We start from the raw sequence: 23741 nt of genomic DNA, 5'->3' as shown, positions 1-23741 counted from the left end.
GTAGAGGATCCTATTACCACGTGTCTTTCTCCTCCAGTGTATGATATGATTTGTAAACTCGGGTTTGAAGCCAGAGAAAATTGCGATATCAGTAGTATTGTAACTCAAAATGGTGAAGTATGCTGGACGACAATTACAGACTGTGTGGTTTATACAGAATCAGGTTTGTACTTTCTCTGAAGCCCAAATGCCCGTCAATACTGTTGCATTTAAAATGTCTTGACCTGTAAAATTTCCCTCTCTGCTCATTGCTTTTTGGGTTAGGAGATGTTATAGTACAGCCTTAATTTGAAAGAGAAAAGGAATCGATGTGGCAAGAGGGAATGAGGCAGAGAAGCATAGGAGAGTTAAGGGAAAGCTGGGCTCTGAAAACCAGGTGTGAGAAGGAAGGGGTCGGGAGGCAGTGAGGGCTGAGGGGCTCTCAGCTTACGGCCTGTGATCCAGGTGGAAGAGGGAAGAAGAAAGAAGTCATATGAATTAAGGGTGTAGAATGACCAGTGATACATACAATTATTTTAAATGTCTTCCAGGCATTCTTGTATGTCTTTTGAAGTAGGGGTGTGGGATGGGAAAAATAATAGTAATTGTAAAAATTATAAGGGAATGTGCTGTGGCCCAGCAATTCCATCCAGGAACGTACAAGACAGGCCCAGTCACAGGTATGAACGTGTGTTTGTGCCAAGTTACTGCAGCATTTTGTAATAGAAAAAGAAAGAAAGAACGAAAAAACATTGGAAATAGCCAAATGTCAAGCGGTAGTGGATTGATTAAATAAATTATGGGAAAAAAAAAAAAAAAAATGCACGCAAGGGAATATTATGCAGTGGTGAAAAAGAGTGAGGAGGCCCATCTTTCTGATCCAGAAATCTTTCTGAGCTGTATGGCTGAGTGAAAAAATAGGAGGAGCACATACATGTATTATTTGCTTGTGTATGTATAAATATTTCTAAATACACCCAAGGAATTTATAACAGTAGCTGCTATAGGAAGGAGAACTGGTGGCAGGAGGGAGACTTTCACCGTTTTATATTTTTTGGTTGTGAACCGTGTGAATGTTCAACCAAAACTTATCAAAAAAACAAAACCAAAAATTCATATTCTAAATACGTTCCAAAATAATAATAATAATTATTAATAATGTCATTGGAAATCTCATAGTCTAATAAATGTTACATTAAAAAGTCAGGTTAAAATATTACATATAACAACATGAAGCTGATTTTGTACAAACTTATATACAGATAAAGAGATTGAAAAAATGAAAAAATATTTGAACCTTTATTTTTCAAACTCGCTAATGAGAGTTTTTCTTTTATAAGCAGATAAACACTATGTAACTTATTTTCAACAACGTGAGTATCTTTATTGTAAGTCCAATTATAAACTGGTTGCCAACTTATGGAAATTTCATAATTAAAGCCCTTTCTCTTTGATGATTTAGGCATTTGCATCACACGATGTGGAGCTGTGGTACTAACTTGCTTTCTTATCCTTGAAGCCCAGGGTCTGGATTACGGGGGAAGCGTGAGGCTGCTGGGCCCTGTGTGCCAGGCTGTCCACTTACATTTGTCGTCTCTGACCAAGGGGCAATTTGAAACGCGATATTCATCGGGGTTCCAGTGGACAGGTGTTCCAGAGGTTCGGCTTTTGAACAACCTTTAGAAATAAAAGACTTCAGATTCCACTTAGAGGCCCTTATTACTTGCTGATTTTAAAGGGGTCTCTTCCATCCTCTGGGCCCTCAGCTGTAAGGAGGCTTGAGTGTTGCAAGGCAAAGTTGGAGCTGTTGGCAAAGCCCGCAGAGCCTGAGCTGAGACATCCTTTGACCAAAGGAAGTTTTTGGATGCAGTGTCAGGATTGGGGTTTAGGGACGTAGGTTGGTGCATGGGTGCTGGTTCTGGGACAGAGAAAAATGGACAGCTCCAGAAAAAAAGAAAGACTTTACAGACTGGTAGTAAGGTGTTCTTGAGACGGTGGGACTGGGAGACCGGAGGTGGGGATGCTTGGCTTGTTGAGGGCGAATAGAAGGGAGGAGGAATAGCTTGGGGCCCAAACCTTGTTTTGGATGGCTTGATGGTTGGTTTGGTGGTTGGTTCAAACCAACCATTTCACTTGGAACATTAAATTATTACAGTAGAGCAGTAACTATAAAAGAGTCTAATTCTAAAATACTTTGGATTTCCTAATGGAGGGTGGAAGGGTGTTCCCTTTTCCCTGTGTAGTAGCTCCCTTAAGTGGCAGGGTGAGCTGCCTTATGTTTACCTATTTTTAAGAACTAATCAAAATGGGAAGTAAGATTAGGTCAAAATATTTGACCTTTCAATTTACAGTTATGCCAGATTTATTGCTTTTAATAAACATTTAAATAAATAAAGAACTTTCCAAAAACTCCTTAGATATTGAACGTCTAACGAGTTAAACATCTCTCTGATTCTTTGGATATTATTATATAGAAAATGTTTACCTATACCAAAAAAGTCATTAAAATATGCCAATTGAAATCATCAGAGGTTTGAACTTCATTAATAGAACTGTGCCTCTGAGAAATAATACTTATTGAACACGAATTCTAACATATGTCTTATTCTAAACAGTTATTTCCTGAAATGTTTGATGCCTTGGGAAGTCTTCAATCTCTTGCTATCTCTCTTAGCTTAATGAAGCTGACATCATGTCTGGAGCGAGCCCTGGCTGACGTAAGTGTGAGGACTCTTTCGTTGTTGGTCCAGTAAAGTATCAGAAAGAACATTAACCTGTTTTGCAGTTTAGCTCAGATTTCTTGATTTTAAGTATTGTTTTCCTATACAATCACTTAGCACAGATTTTTAAAATATTTTTCTTTTTGAATGATTATGAGATCAAAAACGTCAGTTTCTTCGGTACTTTTGTCCTCTCATTTGTACAGACACTTGCTTTATGGGCGATTTTTTTGTTAACATCATCTGACTCATAATACGATTGTTACACAATATTTGTTTGAATTTTAGGTGTATTTACTGATTGGGAAGGAATGCCCCTTTCTTTTAAGAGATCTGATTGCATCTGAGGAGCTCTCTCAAGTCTTTGGGCAGTCTGTGGTAAGCTTGTTTGCCTAAACCTGATGGAGTAGACACAGCGCAAAACAGTCGATGTTAGCTGTACTTCTGTTCTTCAAAAATTGATGCTCTGGGCTTCCCTGGTGGCGCAGTGGTTGGCAGTCCACCTGCCGATGCAGGGGACACGGATTCGTGCCCTGGTCCGGGAAGATCCCACGTGCCGCGGAGCAGCTGGGCCCACGAGCCATGGCCGCTGAGCCTGCGCGTCCGGAGCCTGTGCTCCGCAACGGGAGAGGCCACAACAGTGAGAGGCCCACGTACCGCAAAAAAAAAAAAAAAAATTGATGCTCTGTTAGGAAAAAATTAATTTCGGTGATTCAAGCATATTTTCCTTTCCCACATCCCATTTCCAGCCAAAAGACACACCTCCCTCTTGTCCTGAGTGTTAATGTGGTTTGATAATAGCCTCTGGTGTGATGACTGCTGGTGTGAGGGCCTCAGGTGTAGTAGTAACCTTTGATGTGATGACCTCTGGTGGGATAGCCTCTGATATAATAACCTCTGGAGGGCCAGGCAAATGAGCAATTTGAAGTCTTGATCCACTGATTATGTATTAATTATAATGCTAATTCTGCAAGTTATAGATTGTAATACTTATTCTAGAATAAAATTTTAACCCTTTAAAGAGTGATATTATAGTTTTATTAAAAAGATCAATATTTTTAACATCCGAGAAATGACACCTTTTGCAGCTGTTCAAACTTACCGTGGAAAAAAAATTTAGATGCCAATTAAAAAACATGCAGAGCTATGCACGTTTTCAAACCTTCTAGAGGCCACATGATCAAGATCGTTTAAGACCAGTGAATAACCTTCAGGCAACTGAATAAGGCCGGGCTGAGGTGAAGGTGGAAGCCAGGGTAGTGCCAAGCCGGGAGGACACTACAAACAAGACATTAAGAAATCCGTTGTCAGTAGAGCTTTCCCACTCTTACGGTGGCGGTTCCTTACCCCTTGTCAGCTTAAGGATTGTTTTCTTTGGTGGAGAGTGTGGAGGGAAATACAGACTCCTTGGTGTCACGCTGAATTCTTAAGTTCCGTCATTTTCTTCTGCTCTTTATTTTCTGCCTGTGTTGTGCGGTGAGCCTTTTGCCTACCTGCAGCCCTTTTAGCTCCCAGATAATTTTCCTAGTTGATTCGCATATATATTTCTGATTGCCCAGATGGTATGAACAATTAATTTAAAATAATACTAAATTTAAAACAATATTAAATTCTTAATATTATAGTCATTAACATTTAATTAAGGTGATAGTAAAGTATTTAAAATTAGTGTGAGAGCCAAGACTTCCCAGAATAGCATCGAAGGACCGGCTGTCAAGCTTTTTGACATTGAGTTGAAACCCCTCTTTATAAACTTCCTGCCCTTCGAGGGAAATCCAGAATGCATCTGTTTCCTCTTCCCAGTGAGTCTTTAAGTTGTATGAAGACAGCTTCAGTCCTCTCCTGAGTCTCCTGGAGGCTCAGCTCTTCTTTCATGTGACGTGGGGTTGAGTTCTTTTAGTCTCTGAATGGCTTCCGTTTTTCTGAATCTCCTCTAAGGTGTGGTGCTCCAGACCCAGAGGCAGCCCATGGAAAGGTATAGTTACTGCAGTTTGATAAGCAGGGTCCTTGTATTGGGAGGGTCTTTGCTTTGTAGTTGGAGGGACAGAGCAGGTGAACGGTGAGCTTCAAGTCAGAGAAGAGGCTGGAGCCTCTGTGGTCTGGCTCTTCGTCACTGCCCTCTGTATTTTATCACGAGCACACACCGCTTACTGTGGAGTTTCTGTTTATCACTTTCTGTTTTGTTTTATCTAGATACTGGCCATGTTGATGTATGGTATGAAAGTAGTGTAGCCTGGATGGCATCTCATCCCTCTTTGTGGCTTTGTGGCCTCTGAAACCTTGGTCTCACCTCTCCTTGCTTATATTTTTCTCTTCTGCATAGTGGGAATAATAATACTTTCCTCAGAGGTTGTCCTGAGGGTTAGTGAGTAACAGACACAAAATGTGTCTGACATGTTGAATGCTCAGCAAGTGTTGGTCTATTATTATTGTTATCATTACTATATACCGTTGGTTCCATTAATTCCAAGAAGAGAGCTCACATAATCCCAGTGTTGTATTGGTTTACTCAGTGACCGGTGATCTGCCCCTCACTACCTAGATGGACGTGCTCAAGGTCTTCGTGGGCTCTCCGTGTGGACTCAACCTTCGCAACGTTCTGTGGCACGGCTTCGCGGCACCTGAGGAGATTCCTCCAAAGTAAGATGCTGGGGGAGGGATTCTCTCTCTTTTTTGATATACTTAAGAGTTTGTTTTATTTTGAATTTCACATCAAGGAAAGATGTATTTTGAGAAGAATGAGAGTTTGGGGACAAGATTTTGAAGATAAAACTGAATGTTAGTGGCAGAATGACTGGCGTGATAGGGTTATGATTTCACTGACTTGCGCCCCAGAAGCTCAGGTGGTGATGGGCACAGCGCCCTGGTGCGTGGAAGACCCGAGGTTCAAGCTCACAGGTTTCTGAGATGTCACTGGTCCTCCCGACCACTGCACAGCTCCATCCCCACAGCCCGTGGAGTTTCCTGCAATTTAATGCTGTTTTATTTTCTTAATTTTAAACTTTTTGTTTTTGAAAGTGAGCTTTTTATATGTGTGCTGAGTTCATTTTTCTAATGGATCTCTATGGTATTTTCCACTAGATACTGTTCAATGATGATATTGTTGACAGCAGGATTGGGTCAACTACTAAAGGGTTACCTTCAACAAACTAAGTTCACATTGGCACATCGACCTTTCATAACTCTTACAAGCTTAGAGGATTTGATCGTTTTCCCTGGTAAGTACCACATGACACATTTTTCCTGAATATATCTCTGTAAAGATATTTATAGAGTTATTAAATAGCATTGAGACTTGAACTCTGTAGGTGGAATAGTTATTCTCCAGGGGCAAGATGCCTTTGAAAGTTTCATGAAGAACCTCTTAAATTTGGCCACATCAACCCTTACCTCTTCCCACAGTGCCCCCAGGGTTATCTGAGGGCCATGGCTACGTGACTCAACGTTAATGATAAAGTTAGTTCATCGTGCAGATATGTTGGCATACAAATGGCTTTGGACCAGTTTGTAATGCACTTTCCCTTCTCCTTTTAGCTCTCGTGTCTTTGTACTCATAATCCTTAGGCCAAAAGTACCACTAGCATAAATGTTCTCCTATATCATCTTTTGTTTTCTTTTCATGAGAAAGCCATTTACCAAATTAGTGGCGTTGGGGGACACAGGACTTTGAAAGAGCAGTTAAACCATGTGTTTGCTCCAGGCTCATTCTTTTCCACTTTGGCTGAAGTGTTTTGTCTGTATTTGCTGATGTTAATCCTGGAGGGAACAGTACAGATCATCTTGGTCCCGGCAGCCTTAGCCTTTTTGTATCATGGATCCTTCTGGTAGTCAGGTGACTGCCAATAACGTATATACTCTTTTTTTTTTTTTTTTTTTTTTTTTTTGCGGTACACGGGCCTCTCACTGTTGTGGCCTCTCCCATTGCGGAGCACAGGCTCCGGACACGCAGGCCCAGCCGCTCCGTGGCATGTGGGATCTTCCCGGACCGGGGCACAAACCCGCGTCCCCTGCATCGGCAGGCGGACTCTCAACCACTGCGCCACCAGGGAAGCCCAATGTATATATTCTTTAAGACTTTATTTTTGTAGAGCAGTTCTGAGTTTACAGCAACATCAAGAGGGAGGTGCGGAGATTTCCCATCCACACCCCGTCCTGCCCCCCCGCACAGCCTCCCCCATTATCAACATCTCCCACCAGAGGGTACATTTTTTACCAAGGATAAACCTACATTGACAAGTCATAATCACTTTAAGTCCATAGTTTACCTTTGGGTTCACACTTGATTCCTGTATCTTCTGAAGATATTTTTAATTTTCTTGGTCATTGTGGTCAGCTTGTTGGCCCTGAACTCCTCTACTCAAAGTTGTTGTAGCTTAAAGAGACGTAATTGCCCACGTTCCCTTTTTCCAAGGGTGCCTGTGGTCACCTGCAACCCTGGCGCTAGTTCAGGTGGTCTCACGCTTAGGTGGCACGCTGCCCAGGGCCCACGGTTTATTTTCCTGAAGAGGTCGGCTCAGTGGCATCACTCCCTAAGTGTGTTTACACCTTTTTTTCAGTTGATTAGTGTGGTTGTGCTTAAAAATATTTGCTATTTTTACAGATGTTACTTATGAGGTACTTTCAGTATTAGAAGAAGTGATGAAGAAATCCACTTTTATACTAAAAATCATGTTGCCATATTGGGAAGTTGCATTACTCAACTTCAAGTCTCACAGGTAACTGAAGTGTGGCATTACATAGTGGTCATTGGCAGCTTGGAGGCCAGGCCTTCTAAAAACCCTAACCTTTCTGCTTTGTCGCTATTGGAGTTGGAGCAGGTAGGAGCGGGACTGACTCAAGAGCAGACCCGAGCATAGAATATCTTCATATAATTAACTAAAAGGCATCTTGTAACTGTGTTTTAAGCATTATTTTTTGTACTGTTTTTGTACAATTAATAAAGACAGTTATATTTTATTTAACTAATGAATTTATTTAAAAATTAAAAAAAATTTTGGGGCTGCATTGTGCAGCTTGTGGGATCTCAGTTTCACCATCAGGGATTGAACCCGAGCCACAGCAAGCAGTGAAAGCCCAGAACCCTGGCCACTAGGCCCCCAGGGAGCTCCCTGATGATCAGTTTTCAGAATCAACTTATTAATAGTTTTTTGAGTTCTTACTGTGACTGAAACATAGTGTCCAATGTTAGAGAATCATGAGAGAAAGAAGATGACAGTTTGTCTCTGTGTTCCCTGGGGAGCAAGCCCAGGAGTGGAAGCATCAGGAGGTCAGTGGTCTTTACTTCCTTTCAAGTTACCTTATCCTGATATGTACATTTGATTGGATACCTTGAGAACCCACTGAAATCCTGGTTTCTGAGTATTTTTTAGAAGTGAAGAAACAAGTTTTGCAGATCTTTGATGACACTTTATTCTACTGCAGCTGCTAAAAGTGTTTCATCATACATTAAGACACTGGAAAATAGTTTTACAGTCACTAGTCTAATGAGACTTTGATTCTGGTTTTGTTTCTCATATTAGTGAGTAATGTCACTCCTCCTTGCTTTGGACACATATTGGTAGTATCTGGAATACAGCACCCTTATGGTGTTGGTGCCAGTGTTTACTTTGAAAACATGAAGTTTTGCTTATTTCCTTCAATTTCACAGGTTTGCTGACTGTGCCATATTGTTATTGGTGCAACTAGAGACTGGACTTAGGAAAGTTTTTGCCACAGTTAACAAATGTCCAAAGAGACTTCTGACTGCTGAGGTACACTGCTTTAAATGGTTGATGGTGACTGTTGTTGCTGTATTGACTTTTTTCCGTGCCTAATTAAAAGCTTTTAATATCATATTTTTGCTTATTGTTAAATGAATTTTTTAGCTAAGAACTTTCTTTGGAAGGCTTGACTGTCATTTTTTGTGGCTTCCTATTGTGATTTTATATGTTACATATTTATTTTATTTGTGATTGTCTTTGAGGGTTCTGTCATATTTCCAAGTAGTCTTTTAAACCTAATGGTGTCATAAAATGCGTTGATGCTTGTTTTCTCTGTAGCCATATTTACTGGTGTACTATTGTAACCCCATGAGGTGGGCCGTGGGTGGTCTACAGCATGCCCTTCTCGAAGGATACTGCTTCCTTTTGGCCAAAACTGCCAGGGAGGCTTAGCAATGTCTCTGGGTGGCCACGGGCCTAGTTAGCTATGGGAGAATCCATTAGGTAGGGGAAAGGAAGAATATATATTATGGGACAAACAGCAGCATCTACCATACTTGGGATTCTTGTTGCTTTCACTAGTTCAGCTTCCTCTTTGTGCCCCTTTATATAGGCATTCCTCAGAATTCTGTTCTCAACCCTGTACTCTCTTTACATTTATTCCTTGGGAGACCTCACATAATACCATGCCTTAAGCTGTTACCTGTGTGGGAGCAACACCAATTAGTAAATACTTTGAAACTAATAAAAATGAAAGCACAACATGGCAGAAGTTGTTGATGCAGCTGAAGCAGTGCCAAGAGGGCAATTTATAGCATTAAGTTCCAGCAGTCTCCAAGGCATTGTCTCTAACTCACGGTTCTTTGATCTCCTGAGTTAGGTTTACACCTGTTTGTTGAATATCTTCATATGAGTTTTCCCCAGCATCTCAAATTTACTTTATTTCAGAAAAGCAAATTTTTTCTTCCACAAATTTGTTCTCTGGTATTCCTTATTATCCTTATTCTCTGAATTGCTCTGCACTAAGCTTTAGCACCATCTTATGCTCTGCCTGCACTCCATTCTCCTCATGGACTTGTCCTGCCGATCAGTTCTACTCCTGATTTGTCTTGTGGTCCTTCAGTGCTGAGGCCTCACCTGGCTCCCCATCATGCTCACCTGGTAACTCATCTTCCACAAGTCTTCATGATTCTCCTTCTCTAATCCATTCTCACACCGCCACTAATTATTTTCTAAACTCACGAGTGTTCCTGTGTCTTTTATGGTTTCCTCTGCTTAGAAACCTTCCATGGCTCCCAGCACCTGCCTGCAAGGCTCACGCTTCTGCATGGCTTGTAAGGATGTCAGAGTCTGGCCTCAGCCTTTCTCCAGTTTGTTTTCCCTCTGATTCCCAGCATAATTTAAGCTCCTCGCCAGTTCCTGAACATGTGTGTCTTTCCTCTCATTTGCCCACTGTCCCCTGCCTGACCACTCCCGGCCACAGTGGTGACCTCCCAGAGCCACATCTACTCGGATCTAACAGCTGCTTTTCTCTGCGTTCTCTTTCTGTCTTATCTTGAGGCAGTTCTGCTTTGCCTTATGTGCATTTTTGTAGAGCTCTCTGGTGTAGGCCCCTTTGGAGTGGGTCATCCATATATGTCTGCTGGTGCCCACACCCGGTGCCTTTGATGTAGGCTCTGCCCAGTCCAGTGTTGTGGAGTGAAGCCTGGGTCTTCCAGCAGAAACTAGAGCCCCAGTTGTCACAGCTCTCACTCGAGTGCTCTTACAATTGACTTCATGGTAACATGACCAGTCACTGCACGGCTCTGTGGTGCCATGAATTTGGTTATTTAGTTGTCATTTCACTGCACAAATAAATAGTGTGACTGTTTCTACAGAGGATGTAGATTATCGAAGAATATCTTAAATTTTAGCTCAGGCTTTTATCCAGAATAAACATAGCATCAATTTATTTACAAAGCAATACGTACATGAAAATTATAAAGTGCTGTGCAAATGCCGTAATTATTTATTGAATACTTGTTATGGCATAAGGTCTCTTCAGAATCAACGCAGGATATGAAGATGAGCAAAGACCTAGTGACTTTTAGAAGCTTGTGTGTATTAGGTGTGAGAGATAAGACATTTATACCAACTCCATAAAATAAGGTAGAAGTTGGGCATTCCCTGGCAGTCCAGTGGTTAGGACTACGCAATTTCTCTGCCGTGGCCCAGCTTCGATCCCTGGTCAGGGAACTAAGATCCCGCAAGCTGCACGGCGTCGCAGAAAAAAAAAGGTAGAAGTTAATTCACATCGTTTATGGAGATGAATGAAAAGTTCAGCTTTTTTGAGGAAGTAGTGGGGATATTTAGTAGGCAATTGAATATTTAGAATAGAGCTTGGAAAAAATTTTAGGGTCAGCAATACATGGGCTTTAGCGTCATCTGCACAGTGATGAATGTTCAGGAGTATTTGATAATATTAAAATGAAAATATGTTAATAAGCATTAATAAGTATAACACATTTCTTGAGCACCTGTGTGTAAAATCCTACTGAATTCCCCAGCAGCCTTTGAGATGGGCATTCCTCACTTACACTTCTGCAGAGAAAGCTGAGCATGGAGGTGCTCAGGGTCTCACTTGTAGAAGGTGTGGAGTTGGGATTAGAGTGCTGAGGCAGCCTGGCCCCGAGCCGTGTCTATACAGTCTGGACTGATTATACCAAGAAGCATGAAAAACAAAGGCTATTTGTTGGAGAAAATATTCAGTTGTGCTCACTTGCACACAAATACCAGCCATCAGTAGAAGTGCTCTGTGTGAGTAGTGATTTGTGAAGTTGTGGTATCTGAAAGATGTTAAAAAAAAAACAAAAAAAGCGGGAAAAAATGCTTGGAGGGTAAAATATTTAAGTATGCTAGTCAAATGTATGCTTTAAAAGCCCAGTTTGTATGAAGAAATTGAACAGCCATTTTACCCTTAATTTGCAAAATAAAGATGCTATTTTCTTATCAAGTCCTTAAACTCAATTACACACTTTAAATTCAAATCTATAAGATCATAAAGACCCGTTAACTGAGATATGCTGATTTAGATCAGACCTCTGGAAATCTGGACTATGATACTTCTGACTTTTTTTGTTCATTTCTGTCTAGTATTTATTACTGCTTTCACTCAGGCCTGATTCTCAAATATTGGCATTAACCTAAAATGGAGAGCTAATGATTGAAGTCACAAATAAGCCAGATGCTTTCTGTCTGTGATCAGTAGTCCATGAACAATAAAAAAACATTTCTCAACAGAAAAGAAAAAAAAAAAAAGAAGTATCTGAGCTACAGTACTTGTTAGAGCAGTATTCTAACATGGCTAGACTGCCAGGGTTGCTGTATTTTCATGTCTTTTATATTGTGTTTATGTTGTCAATGACATTCTTCCCAAAGTGTTGCTAGATAAAGATTTATTTACAAAAAAGAAGGTTTCATATTTGTGGCCCTGTGCTAGAATTTTTTCCTGCTTTGAATAGTGTCACACTACTTGTATTTTGCTTTAATTATTTCTTTTATTTCCTTTTCTGAAGTCAACAGCTCTTTATACTACCTTTGATGAGGTAAGTAAACTTATAAGGTATTTTGAAACAGATAAAACATTGTATTCTTTTAAAATTAAAATTAAAGATCAGCCATAAATCATATGCTTACAGGAAAACGTTGATAGTCATACAAGCAAAAAGAAAAAGAAAAAAGAAAAAGGTGATGATAGTGTTGCATATAGTTTTCAGACTAGTTGAGACCCAGTCTTATTAACCTAGCTTCTAAAGTTATGGAAAGGCCATAACATACATATATACACATGTATATACATGTACACATACACAGTGTTTGCAAATACACATAAACACAGTATACACGTATGCCTGTATACACACACTACACATAAACACACAAATACACATATACATATATATGCACATAAATGCACACACACATATATACATGAATACACATAAACACACCTATATACATGTAAATATACATAAACACATACACACAATTAAGAACACATATATATATATCTTCCTAAAGTCATTGTATTGGTTGAGAAAACCTTTTCTGAACAGGTGGTTGCTATGTTCTTAAGACTGTCCTTATTTCATTTACTCTGCTTTGGACTTACACAGCATGTCATACCAAATGTACAATATCTTTTGACACTGAAAGTTCTGTATATGTACCAGTTAATCAACTTACTTCTTTTTGCTGTTTTAGATATTGGCAAAACACTTGAATGATGGTAAAATCAATCAACTTCCTCTTTTCCTTGGAGAGCCTGCAATGGTAAAGTATTAGGCATTTACGATCTAACATCCTTGTATTTATGGATGTGATTAGCACTTCTCAAAAATGATGTTAATTTTGGCTTGTGACGTGCCCATAAAAAATGCTTCTGAAGCATTCCCATGTCTGAACTTCATTGTCTGTGCAACTGTCATTTGCTGGCTCTGAGCCCAGCTCAGGTACTGTGCTTCATGTTTTTGTTTAAATGTCCTTCTCCTAAGGCCTGATGACTTAGCTGACCTGATTCTGAGCAATATTAGAATTTGTGGGTTTTGTATTGCGCTGGTAGCAGGGACTGCATTTGCTTCGTGAATGACAGCAAAGTCAGATGCGACTAGTAAGACAGAGTGTTGGATTAGAGAAGGTAGTTATTTAGAGCCATTTTCTATTTATCACAGTTTTGTTGTTATGAAGTTATTGTAGTGACTACTTTGGACTGTAAATAGAATTTTCATATTTTCTCCTTTTAACTGGGAGTTAGCAACCTAGGTTCCAGTTCCGGCTGTGTGACACTAGTCAGATTCCATACGCTCTCTGGGCGTCCTTTCTGCCATCAGGAAATTAGGATGATTGAAGTAGTTTGTCTAATTCTGTTTGTCCATCAGCGATTTGCCTGGGTCAGCAAATTGGGTTTTCTGACTTATTTTCCTCTATGTTGTGGAAGAGTCCTTGGATTTTCGCCATTAAGAAAGAAGCAGTGTCTTCATAGGGCTTCAGAAGTAAACGAGTGATGTGAGAAAGGACATGTAAGAAGGAGAGCCATGAGGGGAAAGAAAAATGGTGTTGTCCGTGCAGGAGCACAGCAGTGGATTCTTTTATTGATTGGAAAGTTGGCTTCCAAATGTGGTCAACCCAGTTCTCGTTTTTCACGAGGGTGAGAATGAGAAAGGGTACTTTTACTAAGCACTGGAGCCACGCAAGCAGTTCTGCAGCCCTGGTGGTGAGTTCTACAAACTTCTTAGGTTCTTATCAATCAGCCAAGGAGCACATACAGAAACAGGGCTCCCCAGGTTATCCTACCTGAGGAGCAGGCTGTACAGTTAGAGACAGCAGGGCGCTCTCAGGGGAGTCCTGCCTGAGGGGTGGGGTGCAGTTACAGACAGCAGGGTGCCCTCAGGGGAGTCCTGCCTGAGGGGCGGGGTGCAGTTACAGAGGACGGGGTTTCCTCAGGGCCATCCCAAGCTAGTGGGGTGCAGTTACAGACAGCAGCGCGCCCTCAGGGGAGTCCTGCCTGAGGGGTGGGGTGCAGTTACAGACAGCAGGGCGCCCTCAGGGGAGTCCTGCCTGAGGCTGTGGAGTGCAGTTACAGAGGACGGGGTTTCCTCAGGGCCGTGCTGAGCTAGTGGGGTGCAGTCCTGCCTGAGGTAGTCGAGTGCAGTGATAAAGCCAAGAGATCCAGGGGCTATCGTAACTTGATACTTTTCCGTTGCGTGACCTTGAATGACTTTCTTTTTCAGGCTAACTTTTCTGTAATGAACATTGCTGCTCCTCAGATGTTTTGGGCTTGCCCTTTCTGGGCCTTCGGACTTTCCTTCTTTCTGCTGAGAATACTAACCAAATATTTTCTGTGTCCTTTTCTTGATAGGAATTTCTCTGGGATTTCCTGAACCATAAGGAAGGTCCCCGTCTAAGAGATCGTTTAAGCCACGGGGAGATCAGTTTACCCGAATTTCCGAAAGAAGCAGCCAGTCAGTTGCTTGCATTTTGCTTTGTACTTTTACTCAGATTTATTGATGAAGATCTATTATCAGTGTTTAAGGTAATGTGTAGGAAAGAAAATTAATTAAATTCACGGTCATTAAGTTATGAAGGAAGTAGCTTATTGTCAAATGTAATTATATTTCACTCATCTTTTAATTTCTGTGAGCACAGTGTGCCTCACCTGAACACGTGTACATATGTACAGGCATTGTCTATAACAAATAAATCACCTCAAGTAATTCAGCCTGTTTCCTAAGCATACATTTGCTTGTGTGTTTAACGGTGATGGGATGTGCAAACCAGAGAACAAAGTATAAAACAGGATTAACTAAATAAATTGGAAAAATTTACAGAGGACTATTAATATTAAATGAGAGAGTAGAATATTTGCATTTGTCAATAAACTGTAATTCTTTTATATTTTAAAAGAAATAGGTTAGATTGTTAGTTATATTTTAATCTTTTTATCAGACTGTACATGTAACAGTTATGGTAAAATTTGTTTCAAAATTCCAACAGGGTAGAAAAATTAATACAAAAAGTGAAAGTTCTCAGGAATCCCTTCTCCCAGAGGTGACTGCTGTCAGTAGCTGAGTGTCTCTGCTTCCACATCTTTCCATGAGCCTGCAGTGCGGGTTCCAAAGCAGGACATACTCTGTTTTATAACTAGCATTTCATTAACAGTTTATTTTTGGCAACTTTGTTCTACCTTACTCTGTCTCAGCTGCTTGATACCCCATCTTATCAACGTGTCATTATTTGTCTAAGCTGTCCTTCATTGATGGGTGATTTAGAATTTTCTCTGCTGTGGAAAATGTCTAACTATGATGCTGAAATTCTTTTGTGAACTTCCTGTTAACATCTTTGCTCTGTTTTATTCAGTTTCATTTTCCTCACTGGTTTATTAGCCTTATTTGCCATTTTCAGAGTATGTGTTGCTTGTTACCGGTCTTTAGGTTTTGATGTTTTTTCCCTCTGACTTATGCATTTGAAGTCGTTCTTAAAAGACCCTTTGCTTTCCAAAATTATAAATGTATTCATATGTTTTCCTGTATAGTTTTATAGATTTTTACATCTATTGATTTACATCTGTTGATTTACATTTTACATCTATTGATCATTTACATCTGTTGATTTACATCTATTGATGTAAATCATTTACATCTATTGATCATTTACATCTGTTGATTTACATCTGTTGATGTAAATTTACATCATTTACATCTGTTGATTTTTTTTACATCTATTGATTTACAGCTATTGATCCAGCTGGAATTTATTTCAGCTGGGAGTGAGTTAGAGAATCTAGCTGTACTTTTTTTCTTTTTTTAACAAATTGCTTGCAAGTTGGCCAAACGCCATTTAGAGAATAAACATCTCTATACTGTGTGCACTGGACTGCAGACCTGGACTCTCTTTGCCTGTCTTTACTAAGCTTCCTGGTACAGTTTGATATCTGAGAGATTACTTTCCCGCCCCTCTTCTTCTTCAGAATTGTCCTGCCTCTTCCCTAATTGTTATTATTTCGGTGAACCTGTGTAGTTAAACACAAAGCCCAAGCCCAACCAACCAGCCCACAGGAATGGGCTTCTGATGGATTAATGTGGGGGTAATTGACATTTTTGCAAGATTGCACATTGTTCCCTGACACAGGCCAGTCCCCACTCTTCACTCTCCACGTTCAATCCTCTACCTCAAGCTGGTGCCCCAGATCTGCATCCCCCCTCCTCTGCCACCCCCACTGCTCCCCTGAGCCCCTGGGAGGGGTGTGGCCCCCACGTGTCCCCACTGTGCTCTGAGGCCCTCCTGAGGTTCCTGTCTCAGGGGAGAAGCCGTGTGTGCTGTGGTGGCTGCCGGCTCGTCACTGACTTCAGGTGTGAGTCCTGGCGACCCCGCCGGACGTTCACCACACAGTGAGGGCTGGTTTCTCTCTGCTCCGTGTAGCACGCGTGTAGGTATCCGTGTGAGTGAAAGTTGAGTGCATCTCTTCTCCACGTGGCGACTAACTATATGAGTTGTTCTGTGCTGCTGAGAGTCTGGGTAGCTACTGCTTGTACGTAGGAAGCTCTTGGCTTGTGTGCATTAAATTTGTCCACTCTTAGCTCACTGACTTGGCAATAGTCTGCCACCTTGGGTCTTCCAGTTACACAGATGCGTCAGCTGTAAATAATGTTGTATTTACTCCTTTAAAAATGTATGTGTGGCAATTGAGTGTTTATAGTATGTAATCCTCTTTTAGTTATATTGATTTTTAATGTTTAAATTCTTATGTCCTAGTTTTTTAGGAGAATCTCTTACATTTTCCAATTGTTTGGCATCTTTTTTTCCCCCATTTATTTCTTGTTTTGCTGCATTGTGAACAGAGTGGCCTTTGTAATTTATCATTGTTAATCAGCCTCATTTAAAAATTTTGTTGCTTACGGTTTGACTACTATGTTAGACCTATTTTTTTTGTTGTTGTTTGTTTGCGGTACGCGGGCCTCTCACTGTTGCGGCCTCTCCCATTGTGGAGCACAAGCTCTGGACGCGCAGGCTCAGTGGCCATGGCTCGCGGGCCCAGCCACTCCACGGCACGTGGGATCTTCCCGGACCGGGGCACAAACCCGTGTCCCCTGCATCAGCAGGCGGACTCTCAACCACTGCGCCACCAGGGAAGCCTTGTTAGACCTATTTTAATGAAGAGTTTTGCTTTCTTTTAGCTGAGAGAATTATGTGAAGGAAGCTGATTGGAAATTGGGACTCTTAAATGACCTAAGATGCAATAGAAGAAAAGTAGGAGCCTGACCAGAAGTTGTAGTAACAATTGTCTATTTTCTCTAAAGCAGGAAAAGGCAGCAGTGAGAGCACTGGTGAGCGTTGCAGAAGCCTACGGCGCTCGCTGCCATCCAGTTTCTCAGCTTAAAAAGCAGGTGTGTGGGGAGGGGCGTGTGCAGGTCAGTTGTTGCAGAGATTTGAGAGGTACAGGCAGGCCTTGTCCAGCCGGGCTGCAAGTCCGCAGAGCTGGCTTTGTAGCCTGCGTTCTTGGACACATGGCCTTGGCCAAGCCACTGTGTCTTTCTAAGGTCCAGCAGTTAGGGTTGTGGTGGGGTTTGTGTCCTCGGCGTTCTTGGTACTTGATGGGTGGCTGAGTGCTGTTAACCTGGGATTGGTCACAGGTGTTGCTTTTCGGTGGTGAGGGACGCCAGCTTTATGAGGCCAGCCTTTGTTAACCTGTAAAGTAAACAAGCAGGCAACAAACTTTCTTAAGCATTTCTACCAGGAAGTTACAATTTGGCGAGTAGCCTAGAGACTTTATTTTCTGTATGGTAGGCGGTACGAGGGGGCAAAAATGGGGTCGTCTCCAAGAATATAATAATCATGATAGTTGCTAACTGAGAAATTCTAAAAGGAAGCTGTAAAATCAGCACAGAATGGATTGGGGAGATTTGCAGTGGCGCCGGGGAGAAGCCGAGCCTGGAGAAGACAGGTCCTGAGTAGCATCAGGTAGGAGGGGGTTATCAGCAGCTGTGCAGGAGCAGAACCCAGCGGCGCTCTGTCCTTGCTGTTTGCGGGAAGGAATCAGCCTGAGTTCCTGTGTCAGCGGGTCCTGTTTGCGATGGCGCGTCGGGCCGCTCTGGTACCTTTATCCACTCGCATCGCACTGTCTGCCCATCGTGATTCCGAGCTTCCAGAACAAAAGCCGTTAAAAGGAGGACCCAGAAGCGTTCAGGGAGGGAGGCTTCAGCAAAGGAGGGAAGGTTCTGGAAGGAAGAGAAGCTTCGGGGAGCCAGCCTTCCTGCTCCTTGGCTGCTGCTTCCAGGTCCCTGGTCAACGCCCCTTCCTTTCCTCACAGTGGGCGTTCTGCACCTTCACCTTTTCCGTGGCCTCGTACTCCTGCCGCATGTGATTTAGTCACCTTTTATTCTGCAGCCAATCTTGCATCCTGTTCTTTCTAAGTCCGCTGCTTGGGATATCAGCTGCGTAACAAAGTACCTCGTTTGGTGGCATCAACAACAACCACTTAATTTGCTTGTGCTTTTGTGGGTCATAAATTTGGGACGGGCTCTGCCAGACAGGAACCCATCTGAGAAGTGGAAGTCTGTGCTGGGTGCTCGGCCAGCTGCACCCAAGCAGAGGTGGGGATGAGGGGAGGGGCCCATCTCCAACCTGCTTCTCCCTGTGTTCTCAAGGCCACAGCTATTCGCCACGGCTGGCCTCAACCAGGGGTGGGGACACGGACCAACTCTCATCAGGAAGCGTCAGAAGAATTTTGGACACTTCCTTGGAATCCCATATTTCACCTGCCTTCCTTTACCTGATTTGATCGAGTAACAGACCCATCACCTAGTTTTAAAGTGTGGCATCTGTAACAATTTTACAGATACGTCTTTTCTTGGAAGTGATGACAACATCTGTAACAACTTAAAAACATATTTTCTAGAACATTATTTAAAAATCTTGAAAAGCAGTTGTACATTGTCCTGTCAGGTGCTGAACTGTGAGAGGAGCATCGGAGTTTGGCCTCTGCTGCCTTTGCCTGAAGGATCCGAAAGGGAGGCTCAGCGGTGAGTGCCCCCCAAGTCACGCAGGCCTCGCGAGGGTCCGAGAATGTCAGCCTATGAACGATTTTTTTTTCTCTGGCAAGCCTGTTGGGAGACAGATCCCAAGGAGGAGTTGCTAGGTCTTGGTGACTGGAGGGCCAAGACTGGGGGTTCAGGGCCCGGTCATGGGGAAACCGTTTGCAGAGACCAAGGGCACAGGGACGAGAGGCAGGCCTTGTGTGGAGGAGGGTGGCATCTGGCAGAAATGCCTAGTGGACGGTGTGACAGCGGGTCTGAAGCTCAGGAGAGGAGTGGGCGTGGACACACTGCAGAGTCAGCTTGAGGGAGGACTCTCGAGGGTCACAGGGCATCTTCTGACAGCAGGTGCATCGCCCACAGTGTGTTGTGTCGTTTCTTTTTACCTCTCCCTCTGATGGTGGCTTTTTCATTTTATTTTTGGGGAAAGCAAGTTGCAGATTGAGTGCTTTGCTCAGTGAACCACTGAAATATTATTCTGCACTGGCACTAATTAGGCATCTTGCTCATTGTCATGTATCTTTAAATGTTTTCTGTTTTTCAGATCAGAAGGTAATTCTGAAATAAATGCCTGCCACTCTTTAATCACAGAAATCGTGGCTGAGCTGTGTGACCACGTGCCCGAGACCCACCGCGTTCCTCACGACTCGGAGCACCTTCCACCTGAGAAGTAAGTTCAGGGTATCCGGGGTGAAGTATATTGGGGTCGCCGACCTTGCAGTTTTCTGTGTTTGAAGTCTTACACGTTGAAGGTAGTGTTAGAATCCTACTGTGTCCCAGGAGGAATTATTAGATAAGCCCTGATGGTGCGTGCGTTGGTCTGTCTGACGGACGTTACAACACACGATCTGTTCTCACCATCGACACCAGCCCAGTGTAACAATTGCAGCAGGAAACCGAGACCGCGTTGGAGGCCGCGGCAGGTGTGCAGGCCGCGGAGGACTGGTGACCATAGGCCCTCGGGACTCTCGCTCTGCCCTGCAGGTGGCCCCAGCTGCTCCGTGAGCTCTGCAGCATCCCTGTCCGGACCCTGTTCTGCCCCAGAGCCGTCCTGGAGGTGCTGGCCGTGCTCCGGAAGATCGGCGCCCACTGCCACCGCGTGTGTGACCAGGTGGCCGCCTGCGCGGGGCTGAGGCGCCGGCAGTGGGAGGACAGGAGCCTGCGCTCCCGGCAGCGGCGGAACTACCTGCGCCTGGTTCACAGGTGCGCGGCTCGCAGGTCTCGTTTAGAGGAGCCCTGCTGGGCAGCTCTTACCTCAGGGTACACTTCTACCCCTGACTTCAGAGAAATACTTATTTTCAGGAGAAGTTACATATGTGTCACTTAAAAATACAATTTATAATTTTGGGATATGGGTTCTATGGTCCCGGATTTAAAATACGACAGCAGATTTACCTGGGGATGCCAGCACTGTGTATTTTAGAATGTGCTACATCCTCATGAAATTACCATTTTGGACAAATTCCTAGAATTTCTGGGTTGAATGGTATCTGTGTTTATAAAGCTTTTAGTAAGTATTCCTTTGCTTTCGGAAGGTTACATACATACATACATACACCCTGACCGGCAGTTTATGAGATGATGCTGTTACACCACACATCCTTCCCCAAAACAGGATATATTTAAAAATGCCTCCCGGGAAGACTGGAGTCTGACTCTAACTGGAATTTGGTCCCAGAGACGTCGAACCCATTCTCACGTTTAAGCCGTTTGTGTTTCTCCTCTTGGGAGAGTCCTTTGCTGAACGCTGGCTTGTAAGGAAGGAGCTGCCACTGGGCAAAGGGACCGGGTGCCGAGCCGGTGGAGCCTGGTCCTCAGAGCAGGCAGGGCGCCTGCGGGCTCAGAACCAGGCGAGGAGCTCAGGCCCAAGGTTGGGGGGCATCCCGCACAGCCTGCAGGGGCCGGGGCTCACGGCCACTGGGATAACGGCTGTCCACATAAGAGTGTTCTTTTGAGAAGTTTGGATTTAAGGACTTTTGAAAAGGATTGGTTAGGTGAAACATTTTTCTCCTTATAAAGGTGATAAATACTTACGTTTTTTAACTTTCACCTTATTTTTAGTATTAAGCTTCTGTCTCCTGTGCTTTATCTGATTCTATTGCTGGTTGCACTGGAATTGGTCAACATTCATGTGGTTCTTGGGAAAAATACTTCGGAATATCAGCAGTATCTAAGGTCAGTGCCCTCACGTACAGGAGACGCAGCTGTGTTTTGCTAATTCTGAATCATGTTCACTTCTGTTGGTTATTTTCTTGGTGATTTTTTCAACCCCACAGTCTGGTCCTGAACTGTTCTTCTCTGTGGACTTAAGTGCAAATTTGTGAGCCTTTAAAACTGACGTGTTTCAGAAAATTTAATGTGATTTACATGTGAATGATTTAGGAATTCCTCCCTCTGGTGTAAGAATAATGTCCAGGCAGTGTTATCGGGAGGAAGCTGGAGAGGGTGCCACCGTCTCAGGCAGCTGTGCAGATGCCTGGGGCCAGGTCACGGCTCAAAACCGTGGACTGTCTCTGCCGCGGGGCTGCCCCGGGTACTGTAGGGTGGTGCCCTCCACCCACTAGATGCCAGTAGCCCCCAGTCGTGATGACTAAAAACGGCTCAGATGTTGCCACAGTCCTCTGGGGGCAAAATCACCCTACGGGAAAGCTACGCCTCTAGACAAAGGGTCTGTGGATTTTCATCGTATTATTCTTTTAACTTCTCCCTAAGTTTGAAAATTTCAAAAATTCATAGTTGGAGAAAATTTTAGGCTACTTGGGAACCTCTGAGGAGAACTTGGAAAATGTGAAAATAGCGCTTCTTCCCATCAGTCAGAGGTAATTCCCCTGTGAACTTTCTGACGAATTATCTTTCAGGAAAAGCCTGCAATAGCTGCTCCAGGTGGGACGTGTCTCCTTTGAAGGGGTGGCCCCTCTCTCCGTCGGGGGAGGCTGGTCATCAGGGTGGGAACAGGAGGCACAGCCCCCGAGGTCCTGTGTCCTGTGGGTTTATTACGCGTGAGTGTGGTCCAGACGGCCTCTAAGGTCCTTTCTGGAACCGAGTCCCATCAGCTAAGAGCATCCGTCATATGTGGATTTGGTAGAGAAAGATGGAGGGTATGTGAGCTGTGTGGAGTCTAGGTGTCCATCCCCTCCAGTGACACTCTAGTTCGGCGTTCTTCTCCTTTATCCAATTTGTATTCTCTCATTTCTGTTTTGAATGTATTTCTTTTTCTTGAATCCTCAGACAAAAAATAACTACAGAACTTTAGTTGTAATTTCAAAATGAAGGGGATACATTTAAATCATTATTGCATTTTACAAGGGCATAGATAAAGAAATTAATTTCTTTCTTTTAAACAGGTTCTTAAAGTCCATCCTGCAGTACACAGAGAACCTGGCGGCTTACACCAGCCAAGACAAGAACAAGTGGGATGAAGCTGTCAATCTCACACAGGTGGCCTTGTTGAAAATTTGGACTTTTAGTGAGAAGAAACAAATGTTAATACATTTAGCCAAGAAATCCACGAGTAAAGTAGTCTAATAAGTCAGGATGCTTTGGGATCTATCAGAAAACCCGACCTGAATAGACTTTACAGCATGTGAGTTGAAAATCCAAAGGCAGGGTGGATTCCAGGTACTGCTTGACCAGGGCACAAGGTCCGTTGCTCTGCAGTTTCCTGACTTGCTTTTCCCAAGTTGTTGGTGTGAACCTCAGGCTGAATCCCTGGGAACCAAATGACCGTAGCAGTTTTGGGCCTCATCTCCCAATGCATACTGTCCAGAGGAGAGATTTTTCTCACCCAGCTGTCACCCAGCAATGGGCGGCTTCATCTTACTGGCCACAGGCCTAATCTTGAAACGATGGCTGTGGCCAAGACCCTGCCCTGCACTCACCAGTCAGGCTAGGTGGACATCTACTCCTGGACCGGCCACTGGGGCGTAGAGGGAGGGCTTGGGCTGGTCACCCTTGTCCCTGGAGCTGAGAGTGAGGTTGATATGATTCAGATCTCGAGGGAGAGGGTTGGGGAGGAACAGCTCCTGGAAGACGCTGGGCAGCACGCCTAACGGTCTGCACGTCCCCAGGTTTCCAGGTCTGGCGGGTTTAGTGCAGGAACCAGGAGGGCGGAGGAGTGAGGGCCAGGGCTGCAGCCAGAAGAGCCGGGTCAGCCCTCGCAGGAGGCCCTGGGTGGCTACTGCAGGAAGCTCCTCGTCCACTTCGGTGGCAGCAGCAAGGCTGTGTTTCTCCAGGAACCCCTGCAGGGCTGCCCCCAACCCACCTGCCGTGATGCACAGCCTTCTTCAGCCTTGCTGGCAGGTCTGGCCTCCCAGGAAGGACTTTCCACAGCCTGTTCTGGCTTCTCAGCTGTTAGAGATGAGCGTGGAGGCCGCCGTTGGGGAGGTAGGGCCGTGTGACAACAGCCATCCGTGTTCCATCTGTCGCTTCACCAGCCCAGTACCTGCAACCCCCTTGTAAAGTGAACTTGTGGGTAAAGACAGTGAAACCTGCTTCTGCCTGATGTGATGCCAGACGCCCACGTCGAGTGTCCACCTCTGGAGAGGTGCTCCTGTGGTCGGTCACGGCCTCCTGGGTGTGGGCTCGAATGCTTAACCACTCCTAACCCTCCTGGTGTTGGCGCTGGAACGGGCAAGGGGGAAAATGGACTGATCTGTACTCTCACCAGCCAGTGCAGGATCTGCAGAGCCCCGCGGCCACTAGGCTGGCGGAAGCTCGTGTTAAATGCTGCTGCTCTACAGCTCATCGCGTTCCTTTGCCCTCAGCTGCCCACCTCT

The 23741-nt window shown here is 43.8% G+C and overlaps 1 protein-coding gene across 2 annotated transcripts; it reads left to right on the top strand.

The window, feature by feature from the left end:
- On the top strand, positions 1 to 22525 carry ERMARD (ER membrane associated RNA degradation). 2 transcript variants are annotated; one of them, XM_065888777.1, is made up of 17 exons: positions 1 to 163; positions 1499 to 1638; positions 2595 to 2696; positions 2988 to 3077; positions 5242 to 5339; positions 5781 to 5917; positions 7300 to 7414; positions 8347 to 8449; positions 11953 to 11982; positions 12641 to 12709; positions 14295 to 14468; positions 17236 to 17319; positions 18878 to 18954; positions 19511 to 19636; positions 19951 to 20169; positions 21028 to 21141; positions 22311 to 22525. In XM_065888777.1, the coding sequence occupies exons 1-17, from the start codon at positions 46 to 48 to the stop codon at positions 22489 to 22491; spliced, it is 1977 nt and encodes a 658-aa protein (XP_065744849.1). In that variant the 5' UTR covers positions 1 to 45; the 3' UTR covers positions 22492 to 22525. The 2 variants fall into 2 exon arrangements, with proteins under 2 accessions (XP_065744849.1, XP_065744850.1); XM_065888778.1 differs by lacking the exons at positions 1 to 163; positions 1499 to 1638; positions 11953 to 11982 and having other exon boundaries at positions 2658 to 2696; positions 22311 to 22491.
- The last annotated feature ends 1216 nt before the right edge of the window (positions 22526 to 23741 follow it).

This window comes from Phocoena phocoena, chromosome 12 (genome assembly GCF_963924675.1).
Source record: "Phocoena phocoena chromosome 12, mPhoPho1.1, whole genome shotgun sequence".
NCBI classification, from domain to species: domain Eukaryota; kingdom Metazoa; phylum Chordata; class Mammalia; order Artiodactyla; family Phocoenidae; genus Phocoena; species Phocoena phocoena.
The sequence above is the reverse complement of the archived record's forward strand: the minus strand, read 5'-3'. Positions and strand labels throughout refer to the sequence as shown.

What these genes read in the sequence shown, in the direction of transcription:
- ERMARD (XM_065888777.1), top strand. Translation starts at nt 46, where the DNA reads ATGATTTGTAAACTCGGGTTTGAAGCCAGAGAAAATTGCGATATCAGT. An exon ending in ATCTATTATCAGTGTTTAAG is followed by an intron (nt 14,469 to 17,235) that starts GTAATGTGTAGG and finishes TCTCTAAAGCAG; the next exon opens with GAAAAGGCAGCAGTGAGAGC. An exon ending in GAATATCAGCAGTATCTAAG is followed by an intron (nt 21,142 to 22,310) that starts GTCAGTGCCCTC and finishes TCTTTTAAACAG; the next exon opens with GTTCTTAAAGTCCATCCTGC.